This window comes from Bos indicus, chromosome 19, assembly GCF_029378745.1.
Source record: "Bos indicus isolate NIAB-ARS_2022 breed Sahiwal x Tharparkar chromosome 19, NIAB-ARS_B.indTharparkar_mat_pri_1.0, whole genome shotgun sequence".
Classification (NCBI taxonomy): domain Eukaryota; kingdom Metazoa; phylum Chordata; class Mammalia; order Artiodactyla; family Bovidae; genus Bos; species Bos indicus.
Genome location: NC_091778.1, coordinates 37,322,925 through 37,340,480, shown reverse-complemented (window position 1 = coordinate 37,340,480; position 17,556 = coordinate 37,322,925). Strand labels below are relative to the sequence as shown.

Genomic DNA, 17,556 nt, shown 5'->3' with positions numbered 1-17,556 from the left:
GCTTCTCCCCCAAGAGTCAACCCATGCGGATTTCCATGGCCCCTGAGACCATCTTCTGACACACCCACTTAATGATAAGCACTCTCTTGACTCTCATACTGCACTCCCTTCTGGGGACATTCTGCCATGGTCCTGTGGGCACAGGCAGGTATATACACTGGTTACAATAGTGTCTCACCTTTCCCGCTGGTGATGAAGACTCGGAGGCCCCAGACAAGGGCTCAGACCACCCCTATCCCTCTTACCTAAACCTGTTGTTCTGCGTGGTCTATACTAGAGTTTTTCAAACTTTCCTGTGCCTAAGAATCCCCCATAACATGTATAATATCATGTATGAAAGAAAAAAAAAAAAAAAAGAATCCCCCAGAGGACATAACCGAGCCCCACCTTAGAAACTCTCACAGTGGTCCAGGGTAGGACCTGAGCGTCTGCATCTCCAGTCAGCTTACAAGGTGTGGCAATGCTGGTGCATCAGGGTACCCAATGGTGTGATGGGGATGAAGCCACACCCACTAGTCTGGAGTTGCTGGAATCAAACGTGTGCACCATACTTCCCTGCCAGCACCTCTGCCACCCTGTGCTGCCCCCAGCAGGAGCAGAACAGCCAGATCCCAGGGAAAGGCTGAAGGGAAGAGTCTGCTTATCAGGAAAAAGACCTGATGAGACACCTCGGTCCAGCCCAGCTTCCAAGTGGAGGGAGAAAACGGGGCTGCCTCCAGCACCAGGTCGGCTCCCCTCGGCCTCCTGTGGCACCTGCCTCCAACTTGCCCTCTCTCCTTTTACCAGGACCCACTGATCAGGCCTGGCTACAGCAGCTGAAGTTGGCCTCTGTCGTGGGGGCCGGTGTCCCTAGGAGTGACCCCTGCCTTCCTCCTATTCCACCACTCCCCTTTGCAAACCCTCTGCCCTGGCTGTGCCTCGGGCTCCCAGTGACCCCTACTAACTCACTGTGCCTATGGCTCTCACTCACAGCCTTGCGCCCCCTCCTGCGCCTCTCCTCTACTCCCGCCCCTGACTGGGGGCTGGGCAGTCCTGGGGGGTGCTCTTCTCCTCACTGTCTGACTCTGGTATTTTCTCTGCCTAAGGTAACTCATACAGGTAGGAGGCAGGGAGACAGGGCCAGGGTAGCCGAAGTGCCAGTGACCACTGGTCAAGATCCCCTCCTGGGCTACAGCTGGAGCTGGTAGAGCAGCAGGCCCACCCAAGGCTCTGCCCAGGGGGTCTCAGTTTCTTCTCTGAGCCCGGGTTCTTGCCTGCAGAACCGAGGGCCAGGGACAAACAGGTGACATCATCCGGAGCGCAATAGTGAGAGCCTTTGGGCAAACTTCGAGGGCACCCTCTGGGCCAAAGCCCCAAGGCTTTGTGTCCAAACCCACCTGGCAGCTGGTGAGGGGCTCTTCAGGTACTGACTTGGTCGCCTCCTTACAATGTGTACATAACTAACTTTTTGATGGGCCTCCTCTCTCTCTCTGTAAAACAAAGGGATTGGCCAAGGAGATGCTTATCAGGTTGGCCCTGGTGCACTTTGGACCTGGGCTCTAATGGAGGGATTTCTGGCAGCCTTGGCACCTGCTGCTCTGGGGTCAGGGCTGAGGGTAGAGGGGTTCTGTACACACCTCAAGGGCCTGGGACTGGTCTCTGTGAACAGATGCCCTGCCTCAGTCGTCCTACCCCACCTTCCCTCTGGGCCTCCACCTGCTCCTTGGCTCCTAGAGCAAGACCAGGAGGAGGCAGCAGCAGCTCCATCTGGCCTGGGGCTGCCTACATGGACAGACTGGGGTGACAGGGGAGGGGGGACTCTCTAACCTGTCCTCTGCATTGTCTCAGCTAATAACAGGGCTAATAAGGAGCCGCTTTTTCTAACCTAATTGTATTCAAACATTTTAGTTAATTCTCCATTCATATTTTAGCATAATGGGATCGAGTGCTCTCGGCACTTATGGAGATTAATGCAGAGAAAGAGTTCCAGCTGCTAAGGCAACGCTGGGCGACTAGCGCCCTCTTGTTCTGTGGGTACTGAAGGAAGGAAGGAAGAGGCTGGCTCACCAGGTCTACCTGCCGTGATCGCATCGTTGTGTGGATGACCTGTGGCCTTATGTTGTCCCCTGTCCCTGGCCTCTCCACCCCCATCTCCCTGGGGGCCCAAAGGGCCGCCTGAGCAAAGTCATGGTTGGCTGGCCCATCTCTGGAAACAAAAATATGGCCTAAAGCACCCTACAGTGCACCAGAACACTGGGACTTTCTGCCTCTCGGTTATCCACACCTCAAGGCTGATGCTGGAGCGCGGCAGCTGGTGAGGCTGAATGGGAGCTCTCGGGTACTCTTCTTCCTTCGGCCTTTGGTGGGGGTCCACCCAGGCCACTCCTTGCCTCAGTTTACCTCTCTGTTTAATAGTCCTGCATGGGAAAGGACAGTTATAACCAAACTGGTCTGAGCCAAAGCTTCCTGCCGCCCTGGCACAGTCCTCAGAGGCTACAGCCCTGGCTGGCTTCCGCCGTAGACTTCCTGAGGGGGAAGAGCTGTCTGGGACCTGAGGTTGCCCCAAGGCCCCCATGCGGTGCCTCTTCTTTCTTTGTGGCTGCCTCTGATGACATGTATCCCCAACTTGGTATGGCCTTTCCTCACACCTGGAGGAGGGGCCCCCTGTAATCTCCTGCCCCCAGATTTGTTCTGCCTGCTTAGTAGGTCAACCTGGTATGATAATTTTTATAACTAAGTGGTTCACTAATTACAAGAGAAATACGATGCCTCTGACAGATCTCAGACAGTGCTTCCTGCTTCCAGCCCAGCCTGCAGGGGAAGCTGCCCTGGTCCCCAGGAGCAGACTGGGCACTGCCTCATTAGAAACTGGGTGAGCCCTGTGGCCTCCCCTCTGCCCTCTCCCGAATGAGGGTTCAGGAGTCCCAGGCCCTGCCCCCACCGTGGGAGGCCCTCTGAGCGGGTCAGTGCAGTCAGCCAAGAAGACGTCCAATTTCCAATCTCCAGTTTTATCTCCAAATCCCAGCTCTGTTGTAATCTCCTCTGCTCCCCTCAAGAGTCTAAGCTCGGTAAAGGAGTAAGAGCCTTCACCTCTCCATTGATGGAGCTTCCTCTGAAGCCAATAAGATCAGTTGTTTTTCGTCTATTGATCAGACCTTACTGCAGAACACCAAGTCGAGGGTGTTACGAGGGGCTGCTGGATTTTGGAGGCTGCCTCGGGGAGGGGGCTCACCCGGTGTCTACTGTGGGTGGGGAGCTCCGCATGTCCTGACCCCTTCTGTGCCCAACCACAGCCAGTAGAACAAATGCTTGAAGGGGAAACACCAAGAGAGGGGCTCCTGCCCAAAAAGAGCAGTACGTGGAGCGCGAGGATGCTGATGACGCTGGAATGTTTCAGCTCTGGCATTAGAGGCTGGTGGCTGTCAGGGACTGTGGGTGGAGGGGGCACAGTGGACGGGGCCCAATGGCTGCTCTGTTCTCCCTGCTGCCCCACCAGAAGCCCAGTGCAAACCCTACTACTCAGACTACTCCCGCTTCCGGCTCCTCGTCCACCACCTGTGTACCAGCCACTACCTGGATCTCTTCATCACGGGTGTCATTGGGCTGAACGTGGTCACTATGGCCATGGAGCACTACCAGCAGCCCCAGGTAGGACTGAGTGACCGGCCCTCTGGGCCCCACCTCGTCATGAGCCTGTGGGTGAAGCTAACCCAGCCCGAGTCAGGGCACCTCGGGCCAGTGCTTGGCCCCCTACAGGGGATCCTCTGGCACCACTTGCAGGGACTTGTGAAGGTCAGTCTTGTCTTGGTTTTACAGGTGAGGACAGTGAGGCTCAGAGAGGTTAGTTGACTTGACCAACTAACTGGGAAGTGAAGGACCTGGATTCTTCACCCAGCAGATATTTGTTACCTTAAATAAATAAAGATGTTCAGTGTTCTTGACCTGTGAGGATACAGAAGGCAGATCTGTGTCTACTCTTTTGGAATTTAGATTCTAGTCAGTATCCAGCTCCAGACCTCACCTGTGCTCTTGCTACTTCTGAAATCAGCTTCCATCATCTGCCTTCCACATCTTAGTTCTCCCATCTGTAAATAGGGACACTGAATTGACAACGCAAAGACCCCTTTCATTTCTAGCATTCCGTGCCTTCCAGCACATTCTCATGTGATCTCCTCACCATCCCTCAAGGAGAGAGATCTTTCAACACAGAGTTTGGATCATACCTGTGAATGAGAAACCTCCTCTGTCCTAGAGTGGTGGCCAATGATCAGCCATCATGGTGAGAAGGGAGCAAAGTTCCCCTTAGACTCACCCTGTCTCCCAGATCTGGGAGGAATGATGGAAGGATCAGGACGGGCATCTTCCCTGGGCCTTAAGAGATCTTGCATCTTGCCCCCATCCCTGCCAGATCCTGGATGAGGCTCTGAAGATCTGCAACTATATCTTCACTGTCATCTTTGTCTTGGAGTCAGTTTTCAAACTGGTGGCCTTTGGCTTTCGACGGTTCTTCCAGGACAGGTAAGGGGAGTGGGGGTGAGGGATGGAGGAGTGGGCACATGTTTCCCAGGGAGATGCCCCAGAGGATCTAGTGCCTGAAGACCTTTCTTGACTCTTGGGGTTCAGACTCCACTCCAGGACCTATGCAGGGCTGATGGTGCAGTGTGGGTGGGGGGATATCCAGGGCCCGGGAAATGGGAGGGGAGAAAGGGAGCCTGCTGAGAAAGGGCCTGGGAACAGCAAAAATCAGTGTGGCCTAGACTGGAGCCAGACTGCCTGGACCAGATCTGAATCCTGGCTCTACCATTTAGACGCTGGTAACTTTGGGTAAGTTACTTAAGTTACTTAATCTCTCCCAGTTTCTTCAGCCATAGAATGGGATATAATAACTGTATCTACATCACAGAGTTGTGAAGATTTTGAGTTCCTATTTGTAAAGTCTATCAAATAGCACTTGACACAGAGCAAATACCATAAAAGTACTAGATAAAACAGCAAATGAATGAAGATGAAAAGCAGAGGGGCTAGAACTAAAGTCCTAACCCTACCTGTGGTACCACCTGGCTGTGTGACCGTAGCTAAACCACACCTTCTCTGCAGGATGGACAGGCTGGACAGGCTGACCTCCACTCTCCTTTCTGTGGCTGAGAATGTGCCACTCACGTTGCCACAACTACCCCCTCCTCTGCAGTGCCCCCTTCAGGGAGCTGTGTCCTGGGCTTTCAGGTGGAACCAGCTGGACCTGGCCATTGTGCTGCTGTCCATCATGGGCATCACACTGGAGGAGATTGAGGTCAATGCCTCGCTGCCCATCAACCCCACCATCATCCGCATCATGAGGGTGCTGCGTATTGCCCGAGGTCAGTGCCAGCTGCCTGCCCACCATGGCCACTCTTCCGGAGTGACCTGCTCAAGGGGAGACAGCAGAGGTCAGCTCTGACTGGCTAGGGAGGAGGAGGGTGTGGGTTCCATGAGCCTTTCTTCTAGCCTCTGCCTAAGGGGAAGGGTGGGGGTGAAGCCATGGCAGCCTGGCTGGCTGGGGCTGGCTCTCCCACCAGCCCCAGCCCCGGCCCTGGCCCTGGCTCCACCAGCTGTGTGACCTGGGACCTAGAGGGGCTAGCTCATGACATTGCTCTGTTCTGCAGTGCTAAAGCTACTGAAGATGGCTGTGGGCATGCGGGCACTCCTGGACACAGTGATGCAGGCCCTGCCCCAGGTAGCTGGGAGGTGGGAGTGGGTGGGAAAGGTCCTCTCGGGAAGGAGAGGGTGCTCTCCAAAGGGGTGGGGGGAGCTGGCTCAGAGATCTAGCGGCACCTTTTCCATTGCTTTTCCTCTCTTCCAGGTGGGGAACTTGGGACTTCTCTTCATGTTGTTGTTTTTCATCTTTGCAGCTCTGGGCGTGGAGCTCTTTGGAGATCTGGGTGAGTTGGGGTAGGGAGGGCAGAGGAGCCAGGGCTGGAGACTCAGGGACTCCTGGGCTAACTAAGCCTCTCTCCCTTCCCTCCTCCTCAGAGTGTGATGAGACGCACCCCTGCGAGGGCCTGGGCCGGCATGCCACCTTTCGGAACTTTGGCATGGCCTTCTTGACCCTCTTCCGAGTCTCCACAGGTGACAACTGGAATGGCATCATGAAGGTGAGAGCCCCCCACAGTGAGGCCCCTCCCAGGGCTGGCTCTGGCCTCAAGGAGACAGCCCCACTTCTTGGCTCAGGTGGCACTCGATGTGAATAAAAGCATGTAACCTTCCACCCTCCATGCTGGAACACTCCGGGACTCCCTCTCCCCAAGACATTCTCTAACTCACACCTCCCAGGACAGTGGCTCATGCTCTTTTGCCCCTCGGACACCATCACGCCCTCCTCCTGCCCTTCCTTGTTCCCCTGCAAAGCTCTGTGACACTGGAGACCTGACTTCCTGTGAAAGCTCTGCCCACTGCCCTCCCAACCTCACTCCTCTAACCTGCCTCCCCAGGACACCCTCCGGGACTGTGACCAGGAGTCCACCTGCTACAACACGGTCATCTCCCCCATCTACTTCGTTTCCTTCGTGCTGACAGCCCAGTTTGTGCTGGTCAACGTGGTCATTGCCGTGCTGATGAAGCATCTGGAGGAGAGCAACAAGGAGGCCAAGGAGGAGGCCGAGCTGGAGGCTGAACTGGAGCTAGAGATGAAGACGCTCAGCCCACAAGCCCCCTCACCACTGGGCAGCCCCTTCCTCTGGCCTGGGGTCGAGGGCCCCGACAGCCCTGGCAGCCCCAAACCTGGGGCCCCACATGCCACACCCCACACTGGAGCAGCCTCCCGCTTCTCCCTGGAGCACCCCATGGTGAGCAGAGACCCCCGCTCCGCCTCTAGGGAATGTGGAACAGAGACGGGTGGTGTGGGTGCTCAGTTGGTGGGTGGCGCACAGGGAGCAGGCAGCAAGCAGACCCTAGGGCTCCTCCTGAATCACCTGACCCTCCTGCCTCGATGTGGAGAGGTAAGCAGGCCCTTGGCTGTCCCCAGAGATGGCTGCCCACACTTGCAGCGTGGGGCCACCCCAGCAAGCCACTGGCACACTTGCTGGCTCATCTGTCCCGGTGCCTCCAGCTTGGCTGGGACTTCCCTTCCTGGCTTTTAGGGTCAAGGTTATTTTCTGTTTCCTACCTGTTTCTCTCTTACCCTTGCCCTGATTTTGCCAGACGTCTTTCCTCCCCCACCCTCAACCTGCCTGATGCCATCTCTCAATCCTTCTTCCTGATCTTTTCTTTCTTTCCCCTTCTCTCCCTCTGGGCTCCCCTGTTTTCCATCTCCTATCTCTCCTTCCTCCTCCCACACCTCTCTCTTGCCCACCTTCCCCACTGCCCCCTTTCTCTCTCTCTCTATTGTTATTGTTATGTGTGTGTGCGCATATGTGTACGTATATGTGACTTCCTCTTTTTCTCTGTCTCTTCTCAATCCCTGCCACGACACTTCCCATCACTGCTCCTCTGACCCTCACTCCCCTGACTCTTTGGCTCCCCTTATGGGCTGGTCCTCCCCAGGACAGACAGCTGTTTGACACCATATCCCTGCTGATCCAGGGCTCCCTGGATGGGGAGCTGAAGCTGATGGACGAGCTGGCAGGCCCAGGGGGCCAGCCCTCTGCCTTCCCTCCTGCCCGCAGCCCAGGCGGCTCCGACCCACAGGTTACTGTGTCCCTGTGCTGTGCCCCTTCCCCTGACTGTGCTGGGCTGTGCCATGCTGTGCCATGCTTCTGGGGAGGTGGGGCTGTCTCCTGCCCACTGGGTGTTTGGGGAAAAAACAGCTTTACCTCAGTTGAACTGGGCGTGGCAGGAGGTGGCCAGGGGTTCTTCAGGCTGAGATCCACCTCTGGAACACATAGTTGGAAGGTAGGGATGCTGAGATAACGCTTCGGAGGGAGAAGAATAGATGGAGGAGGGGTTTGGAGAGGGTAATCGTCAGAAAGAACCCGGAAGAAAAGAGGAGCAGAAGACGAGTTGGCAGTGGGTTAGCAGATGGTCAGAGTGACGAACAAGATCCAGGAGAGAGGTGCTTTGGGGATGAGTGCAGGTGGCTAGGGGACCCACTGAGGGACATGTCTTAGGCCACAGTCTGCTTCTTCCCTGTATCCACTGCCCTCCCCACTAGTTCTGTTTGGTGGCCTTTTAAGCTATGGAAAGCGCTGGGCACGGTGGATGCTATCTGCAGCCAGTGGCTTCTGACCTGGCCCTGAGAGGGGATGGAAGGCTCCGGTCAGGAGTGGGTTCAAGGACCTCGTTTGAAATAGGACTTGGCTTCTTCCCCAAGCCTTGCATCTTCCCACAGCAGCACATGCTTTTCTCCTCCAATCCCATCTCAGTGCAGTCTTCTGCTTCCTGGGGTTCTCTTCCTTCTCCTCCTGGGACCTGTCTCACCACCTTTGACCCCCTCCACTTGGAGGTGCACCCCAAAACCCTCCTCCTAAGTCAGGGACTGCAGGAAAGCCCCTGGTAGACCCAGAGTGGAAGCAAGGAGACAAGTTTCAGCTGTAGATAGAAAGCCTAGTGTTCCATGGGCCATGATGGATGATGGGGTGGGCAGGCAGGTTCCCAGTACCTGGGACACCTGTTAGCCTGATCAAAGAAATGGACGGTGATCCTTAAATAGGAAGGGACCTTGCTCTAGGGTTCCTGACCTCTTGTTGGATTCAGGCTCAGATAGACTATAGGGTCCTGAACCTGGCAGTGACCTAGAATGGTCCCTGAGAGATCAAGTCCATTCCTGAGTCCTCTCATCCTGAAGGAAGGTCATGGGGAAAGGTGCTGGGGGAGAAGAAGATGTTGAGAAGGTGACCAGGCAGTCAGCTCATCTGGGAGGCATGGCCCCACTCTCCCCCAGGGTCTTGCAGGCACTGAAGCCCAGCTGCAGATCCCAGGTGAGCCAGCCAGATGGGGTACTAGCCCAACTGAGTGTGCCCAATTCAGGCCAGCGACAGGAGAGCCCTCCCAGAACCCAGGCTGGAAAGGGCAGGTGGAGGAGGGCCCAGGAGGGGAGATGCCAGCATTCGGGGGCAGGCCAAGTCCTGCCAGGCTTTTGGAAGCAGAGGGAATAGGCAGAAAGCGGTCGTCAGGCTGGCAGCTTTGTCCCCAGCACCCCCTACGCTGCTCTGTCTTGCTGGGAGCAGAGAGGCGCTTTGCGGGCCTTTCTTCTTCTTTTTTTTTTTCTGGTATCTTCTTTATAAGAGTCAGAAGCCCTCCCAGCTCCCTGCTCCCTCCCTGGATGGTGTCATGTGGGAGGGGCTGTCAAGATTCCTGCCGCATCTTTAGAACGTGTTTCCATGTCTCCTCGCTTTGTCAGTGTTTGCTCCAGCTCTCTGGCGCCTGTGCAGCCTCTCTGATCAGAGCAGGGGTTTGAAGTAGGGGTGGGGGGGAGGTGCTCTCAGTTTACTTGGGAAAGGGGTGGGAAGAGAGAAAGGAGGGACTTACTCCTTATGCTCTGTGAACAATGGGAAAAGAGGGGCTCTGTGTGTGTGTGTGCATGTGTGTGTGTGCACATGTGAGAGCACGCACTGTCCTGGTTTCTTATGCCTGATCATCTCTCTCCCTGTCTAGATCCCTCTAGCTGAGATGGAGGCTCTGTCTTTGACGTCAGAGATTGTGTCTGAACTGTCCTGCTCTCTAGCTCTGACGGATGACTGTCTGCCTGATGACACTCACACACTCTTACTTAGTGCCCTGGCGAGCAATGTACATACACACAGCCCCCCCCCCCCCCGCTGCTCCCCAGCCCCCCAGGGGCAGGCTGACTGCAGGGGCTCCGGATCCCTCCCCCTCACTCTGCCGCCAGCCCTACCCTGAGGCAGCACTTAGTGTCCCAGGCTTTACTAAGGTCCCCCATTGTGGACAAAGAAATAAGATTTAACTGGGGCCTTGCCCAGAGGGCCCAGGGGCAGCAGTTGTGAAAGGGTTAATCCAGATACCCAAGAGTGACCGAGCTCAACTCAGAGGTGTTATCAGACAGCTGGCCAGCATGCCTGTCTGGCCACAGAGTTGGTTTGTGTATTTGGAGCCCCATGCAGGCCAGCCCTCCCCCTCCCTGCACCCCTCCTTCCCACCTCCCCTTCCCACCTGCCCCCAACATGAGCCATTCACCAGCACACAGGGGTGAGAGGCACATCCCTGCTGCTACCACCATGCCCTCTCCACCCAGGGCAGGGGGTGGGGGGGCGTTCCTGTCTCCCCTGTCCCTGTCCCTGGGTGTTCCCACATCCGGAGGGGCTTCTTTGTGTTCTGACAGCTTCTCCACTTTTACCCAGCTCTCCCATCCACATCTAACAGTGAGCAGCCCCCTCCTCCCTACCTTCCCCTCCTCTTGGCACTTAAGGAGGGACAGGGGCCCATTTCTCACAGCAGGGCTCTGTTGACCATAGACTCGGGGTCCCTGGGGGTCTTGGAGTGGTTGGCAGAAGTGGAGCCTGGGGCTGAGAGAGGAAGCAGAGGATCCAGACTGTTTTCTGACAGTCATTCTCAGGCCTGCTGGGACTACTTACCTGGCTGAGTCTGCAAGGGGACAGGAATCTACGGCCTCTCTGAGAACTAGGAATGGACATGAGAAATAGGAATGAGAACTAGAGATGGAGAAATCTCCTGGGAACAAATCTTGTTTCCCTCCATTTGGGGTCAAAAGCTGATGACTGCCTTTCTTTGAAATACAATTTTAAAAAATCCACTCTCATTTCTAGTCTGTCCACTAAGGGAGGGCCTGAGACCATGGTATCCAGGCCTTGCTCACCACCCACCACCTGCCAGAGTCATTGTTTAATTAAAGAGAGGTGGGGCGGTGGGTAAACCAGCTGTGAACCATCCCCTTAGTGTTCAACCGTCACTCAGCTCACATTAACCCAGTCCTTGTCTAGTGCTGGGTGCTGAAGCTGCATTAAGAACTGGATGATGAAACAGCCTCTGTTCTGCAGGGAGTCTCTGGCTGCCTCCTCTTCTACTCATTGGGAAGCTCCTCCCCGACTCATCAGTCCCCCCACAGCCCCAGCGCAGTAATTGAGATAGGGAGTATGTGCGTGTTAAGTCGCTTCAGTCGTGTCCGACTCTTTGTGACCCTATGGACTGTAGCCTGCCAGGCTCCTCTGTCCACAGGATTCTCCAGGCTATCTCCAGGTGGGATGCTGAGGGCGGCTGGTGCTATTAGCTTTTAACTCTCCACTGTGCAGCTTCAGAACCTCTCAGTGAGGCCTTGAGTATGAGCTCTTGGGCTGCCTGCAGGGCTGGGGGCTGGGGGCTGCTCTCCCTCCTCCTCACCTCTCCGTCATCCCCGGTGGGAAGCTCCAAGATGTAGTATGAATAGTTTTCTGGGGGCAGGGCATCCTCCTACCCACTTCCTCTCTGTATTTGGAAGGCTCATCCATGTGTCTGGTCCTTCTCCCCAACCACATTCATCCCATCACCACCTTGTCCAGGGAGGGGATGGGGGCCAGGGTCTGAATGAGGTGGTGGGCTTCTGAGTCCCATCACCTAGCTCTGCCTCAGTTACCCAATCTGATGCCCCTCTTCCTCCTATTTCCTCCCCCCATGCCCCTCACTGTTCCTTTTGCAGATGGAGTCCCACCCTGAGGAGGTGCCCGTCATGCTAGGACCAGATCTGCTGACTGTGCGCAAGTCTGGGGTCAGCCGAACGCACTCTCTGCCCAATGACAGCTACATGTGCCGGGATGGGAGCACTGCCGAGGGGTCCCTGGGACACAGGGGCTGGGGGCTCCCCAGAGCTCAGTCAGGTACCAAAGCTGGGGGCAGGCCCACTTGGCTCACACTGGGAGATCCGTCCTTGCCTAAGCTCAGTCCTGCTGTCTGGAAGTAGGGGTACTGAGGCAGCCAAAGAGGCCTCTCCTACCTCTGAGGATCCCCCAGGCTGAAGGGGTCAGCTTCCCCTGCCTGGGGGAGCCCCCAGCCTGAGGGGAGCGGCTTTCAATCCAGGGTGGGGATGGGGTGGTTAAAGCAGAGGCCCCAGTTGGGGGAGAGTGGATAGTTGATGGGAGGGACTCAGGTGGGGGCCAGCACATTGACTGTCCAGGTCTTCTCTCTCCCCGCCACCTCCCCTCACAGGCTCCATCTTGTCCGTCCACTCCCAGCCAGCAGACACCAGCTACATCCCGCAGCTTCCCAAAGATGTGCCCCATCTGCTCCAGCCCCATGGTGCTCCCACCTGGGGCACCATCCCCAAATTGCCCCCACCAGGCCGCTCCCCTTTGGCTCAGAGGCCACTCAGGCGCCAGGTGAGCTGGTATAGTGGATGGGCATGGGCTGGGGCTGGCCTCTCTGCTGGGAATCCTAGGCTGCTGGTGATGATGAGGCTTGCCACTTCCATTCTCCCAGCGAACATTGTGTGCCAATAGTGTGCCAGACTGAGTTCTAGATGCTGGGGACACAATTCTAGGCAAAGCAAAGTGGTCTGTGTCCCCTTGGGGGCACAGAAGAAGCCAGAGAGCGGAGGGGGTCACGGTTGTCCAGGGACACATGTCAGGTTGGAAATAGACCCTGGGTCTCTGGATTCCCTTTCCATGGGCAGAGCTGCCCCACAAGTCTCTGTACTTGTAGACCTAGCTAAGGGGCACAAGGCATGTTCTGGTTGTCTCCACTTTTGGTGACTCCCAGGGCCCAGCTTCCAGATCCCACACTCAAGGAGCACAGAACAAAGACTCGGGTAGCCAGGTGAGGCCTGTCTGCCCCTCTGTGACAAGGCCGCTGCTCATGCTGTGTGTGTCCCAGGTATGAGGATAGCTACCTGAGCATCTGCTTTAATCCATCACCTTTGGGAGCAGCCACAGTCCTCAGCTGCTTCTCAAATATTCACTGAGCAGCCTCCATGTCTGGGCACTGGGGACCGGGACAAATGAGACAGCGCCTGCCCTCTGGAGCCCACGGTATAATAGCAGAGACAAGTACCCCATCAGGTCACTGCAGCAACAGGGTGCTCACGTGTGTGGTACAGCAGAGAGCAAAGAGGAAGGAGTCAGTTTTACTTTGGGGTAAAGATGGTCGGGTATTACATCACAGAGTACTTGAGCCCATAAAGTCAAAGGATGCTTGCCATTTGGGAAGGGTATGTAAGGCCAAAGAAATAGCCTGTGCAGAGGCTAGGAGGCGTAAAGGAGATGGCTGGGGAGCAGGGCTGGCCCAGTGCTTTCTGGGATCACGTGGGTTGGGAGCTGCATGGAGCAATTCCTGCAGGCCTGGGGTGGGGACACAGTGGACAACAGACAGCAAATAGTGCATGACCCCCATCTCCCAGTAAGAGCAGACACTGAGAATCCCCGCTTAGGGTGGTCCTGCAGCTCCGTGGAGGGGAAGGAGGAGTGGTCTGACCTGCCAGGTGGGACAGTTCATGGGGGAGAAGAAGCCTGCGGGCTGAGCCCTCCCCTTACCCCATACAGGCAGCAATACGGACGGATTCCCTGGACATTCAGGGCCTGGGCAGCAGGGAAGACCTGCTGTCAGAGGTGAGTGGGCCCTCCCCGCCGCTGGCCCGGGCCTCCTCCTTTTGGGGCCACTCCAGCACCCAGGCTCAGCAGCATTCCCGCAGCCAGAGCAAGATCTTGAAGCACATGCCCCCGTCAGCCCCCTGCCCAGGCCCAGAACCCAAGTGGGCCAAGGGCCCACCAGAGACCAGAAGCAGCTTAGAGCTGGACACGGAGCTGAGCTGGATTTCAGGAGACCTCCTGCCCACGGACAGTCAGGAGGAAGCCCCGTCTGCACGGGACCTGAAGAAGTGCTACAGCGTGGAGGCGCAGAGCTGCCCGCGCCGGCCGGCATCCTGGCTGGATGAACAGAGGAGGCACTCCATCGCGGTCAGCTGCCTGGACAGTGGCTCCCAACCCGCCCTGGGCCCTGATCCCTCGAGCCTTGGAGGTCAGCCTCTAGGGGGAGCTGGGAGCCGGCCCAAGAAGAAACTCAGCCCACCCAGCATCTCCATAGACCCCCCAGAGAGCCAGAGCCAGGGCCCTCGGCCCCCACCCAGTCCTGGTGTCTGCCTCCGCCGGAGGGCTCCGTCCAGCGACTCCAAGGATCCCTTGGCCTCTGGCCCTCCTGACAGCATGGCTGCCTCGCCCTCCCCAAAGAAAGACGTGCTGAGTCTCTCTGGTTTATCCTCTGACCCAGCAGACCTGGACCCCTGAGTCCTGCCCCACTGTCCCACTCACCTCTCTCCACTGGGTGCCAAATCCTAGCTCCTCCTCCTGGGCTGTATTCCTGAAAGGTTCCAAATGGGCACCGAGGAGGTGCTCCTCCTTGCCTCAGTGGCGCTGGGCACCGGCAAGCAGAATTTCCAGAGTTAACAGCAGCAGCCCCAGCTCTGGACAGCCCTGGCCACCTTGGCTCCAAGTGGAGAGAGAGGCCCAGCAGAGCTGAGGTTCCCGACACCAGGAGCTGTTGGGAGAAAGCAATACGTTTGTGCAGAATCTCTATGTATATTCTATTTTATTAAATTAATTGAATCTAGTATTTGCGGGATGTACGACATTTTGTGACTGAAGAGATTTGTTTCCTTCTGCTTTTATGTGTCTCAGAATATTTTTGAGGCGAAGGCGTCTGTCTCTTGGCTATTTTAACCTAAAATAACTAGTCTAGTTATGTTCCCTCTTCTTGCAAAGCACAAGCTGGGATCGAGAGTGCATTACAGCCTTGACGGGGGCCCATCTTCAGTGGAGAGCAAGAACCATTTTGGAAACTGTAATGTAACTTATTTTTTTCCTTTAATCTTGTCATCATTTTCTGTAGGGAAAAAAAAGAAAAAGATTTTACAAATGAAATGGAACCTTTTTATATATACATACATACATATCTATATCTATAATAAAGTAATTTTCCAAAATAAAAAGTTAATCACGGTCCAGAATAAAAGCCAAAGAGACAGAGTTAGGTATTTCCAGATGGCAATGGACAAAGACTCCTGGAGATGGGGAGTGGGTGGTGGGGAGGGAAGGGGTCAGAGCTGTGTGTGTGTGTGTGTGTGTGTGTGTGTGTGTGTGTGCGCGCGCGCGCACAGTACCCAGAGAGAGGGGGGCGGGACACAGCCTGGCCACCCAGGGGTGAGGGAAGAGAGAAGCCCCTCTGTTGGTGGCAGGCTGGACAAGCAGGGTATACTCCTGCTTCTATCAAAGCTTTATCGCTTCCTTTTAGCCAGGCAGCTCTGTGAATGTGAGTGATGCCAGATTAAATCTTATTTCTGCTGACAGCTATCAGCCCCACACTGAAAGCTGGAAATTGGCATAATGAAGCTGTTTTGGTTTAATGAGGCTGACTGAGGCTGGGGGAGGCGTCTCAGCTGCTGTAATGGGGATTTGAGGGGTGTTTGTTGGGGGGAGGCAAGTGCTTCTGCGTTTTCCTTCCTCAGGCTTCAGCCAGGGTAACCTGAGTGGTCTGGGTTTCAGCCTGTTGCCCTGGGGGCGTTGGGGGCGCACCAACAGGGCCCTGGCACGGCAGGCACTGCCCCATCAGGGCTGGCAATGGGATTAAGCTATATAAACAGTGAGCTACTCCCTTCTAAGATGAGGGGGCCAGGGCTGGGACCTCTCCGTGGAGTTGATAGGGAGATGGCCCCCTGGGGGGTGATAAATGAGCATCATCAAGGTGTTTACACTGGCTGCTGCTGCCTGCCCAGTGGGAACGTGCCTGGGGGAGGGGGGCCGTGGCGGGTGGGGGGAGTTGGGGTGAAGGCAGCCAGGCAGTCCGAGGGGAGGAGGTGGGGAGGAGGAGGCGCCAGCAGCATAGCCCAGAACCTCCTTTCTGGTACTACCATAGGCAATATTCTTTTGTCTGAAACAAAATAATGTCATCGTGCCAAGGGCACTAACCACAGGCTCACCCAGTCTGTCCCTGCCAGCCACCCCCGAACATCTGCCCCAACCCCAAACCCTTGAATACGCCTATCCCCTTACCCCTAGCACCTTCAAACCCCAGGACTCTTGAAAGCTGAAAGGCAGCTCGGGCTTGGCAGCTCTCACCCACATCCCCCCTTGGAACCTGGAATCCCGGTGACGTGGGGGAGGCTGCTGGATGGTTGGACCTGGAAGTTTTGTCCAACCCAGTATTTTCTAAGCTGGTGAAAGTTTTTCTAACTGCTCTTTTGGACAGAAATAATACCACTCCTTGACACAAACACCTGGTTTCATCCTCTTAGGGTGTGCAATAGCATGAAACTCTTTTTCCTCTGGGCTCTTTGGGTAGGGAGAGGGGGGTTGCATGTAGGAACTGCCTTTAAAAAAAAAAAAAAAAAGCAAATCTACACAAAATTCCTAGAGTTTTGTCACCTAGGTCTGTAGATTAAGCTTTTATATTTTGGTAGCATTCTGTAGCTGTCTATTCCTTAATGAAGGTAGGAGATTTGGGGAGGATGTTCTAGGGTCTTTTTTTTCTTCTAATGCTTATTGGAATCTGGGTCAAGGTGAAGCCAGAGAATTGGGCTGCTTCTCCCTCCCCTCAATCCCAGATTTCCCAACCATCCCCTGCCCCCAGGACCCCTCAGAGTTAGAGTGAATATTTCAGGGGAGAGAATTGTGGCCTCTCTGCCAAAAATGTAAAATCTTTATCAATGATGAAAGCTGTTGTGTCTCATTAAAAGGGTTCTGAAGTAGAAATAATGACACTGCTGAATCTTATTAACAGTATGTTATTAACAATCTTAACAACAAGGAAGCTAATCTCATGATGCTTGTCTGGATGGTTATTTGATTCTGCTCTAGGATACATCGGGGGTGGGAAGTGGAGGAGTCTGAAGGAGGTTAGGGTGAGGGGCTGGTGGAGGCAGCAGGTCCTGGACTAGGGCCTCCAGGACAGGGTTGGAATGGCCAGGAGCTTCGGGGCTGTGAGGGCTTTGGGAGGTAAGAAATCTGCTTCTGGCACTTCTACTTTCAGCCTTCTCCTTGTGGGTTCAGAGGAAATTGTGTCAACAGCTACAGGCCCCCATCTCAGGCTTGGCTGCCTCTTTTTCCTCCACCTCAAGGTCCAGGAAAAGGTCTATCTAGGGGCGGGAGGACAAGGAAGAGCAAGCGGAGCGAGCACTAAAAACGAATCCGAGACTCATCTGCAGCCTCTCACCTACTTCTCACAACACCCTAGCAAGCAAAGTACTACTGCTATCCTTTTCCCACGAGGCAATGGGTTGAGAAAGGTTTCAGTGACTTGCCCAAGATTACGAAGCCAGGGGATGGCAGAGCTGAGGTCTTAATCTTGATCTAGCCAACCTCTAGACCACTGACTTCACACTACCCCAGCCTCTGTCCCATTGCGGAAGGTATGGGACATGGTGTGAGGCGTCCTAATCAAAAAATGACTTGCCAGGGAGGACTTTCCCAAAGCAGTCACATTTGTGTTCATGAAAATGTACTCCTGCACTCCCAGTTTGGTGTCCTCAGAGGCTTAGAGAAGCCCATAGCCCTCCACCTTGTGTGGAGAGAGGCTTAACCACAAGGGAACTTATCCCTCAGCTCCAGGTGCCTGGCCAAGAGCTGGCCAAGGCTGACTCTGCAATTTCCCAGTTTCCCAAGTGCTGCCTTTTCCTAGTGTAATGTTCCTCTTGAAGCTCAAGGCACCTGCTCCCCTCCACCTCCTCCCACC

General features: G+C 55.4%; 1 protein-coding gene across 13 annotated transcripts in view; it reads left to right on the top strand.

Moving 5' to 3' along the window:
- The window catches only part of CACNA1G (calcium voltage-gated channel subunit alpha1 G), a 61,987-nt gene extending 47,545 nt beyond the window's left edge, over window positions 1–14,442 (top strand). For 6 of the 13 annotated variants that reach the window (XM_070773283.1, XM_019982114.2, XM_070773282.1 and 3 more), the window contains 10 exons: window positions 3,476–3,627; window positions 4,388–4,497; window positions 5,203–5,336; window positions 5,622–5,692; window positions 5,819–5,897; window positions 5,989–6,110; window positions 6,447–6,800; window positions 11,543–11,720; window positions 12,049–12,218; window positions 13,377–14,442. In XM_070773283.1, the coding sequence (XP_070629384.1) occupies window positions 3,476–3,627; window positions 4,388–4,497; window positions 5,203–5,336; window positions 5,622–5,692; window positions 5,819–5,897; window positions 5,989–6,110; window positions 6,447–6,800; window positions 11,543–11,720; window positions 12,049–12,218; window positions 13,377–14,117 (2,111 nt within the window). In that variant the 3' untranslated portion in view covers window positions 14,118–14,442. Of the gene's footprint in view, window positions 1–3,475; window positions 3,628–4,387; window positions 4,498–5,202; window positions 5,337–5,621; window positions 5,693–5,818; window positions 5,898–5,988; window positions 6,111–6,446; window positions 6,801–7,497; window positions 7,642–9,546; window positions 9,682–11,542; window positions 11,721–12,048; window positions 12,219–13,376 lie in introns of all 13 variants that reach the window. The other 7 variants (XM_070773277.1, XM_019982116.2, XM_070773276.1 and 4 more) reach the window with 2 other exon arrangements.
- Window positions 14,443–17,556: the final 3,114 nt, after the last annotated feature.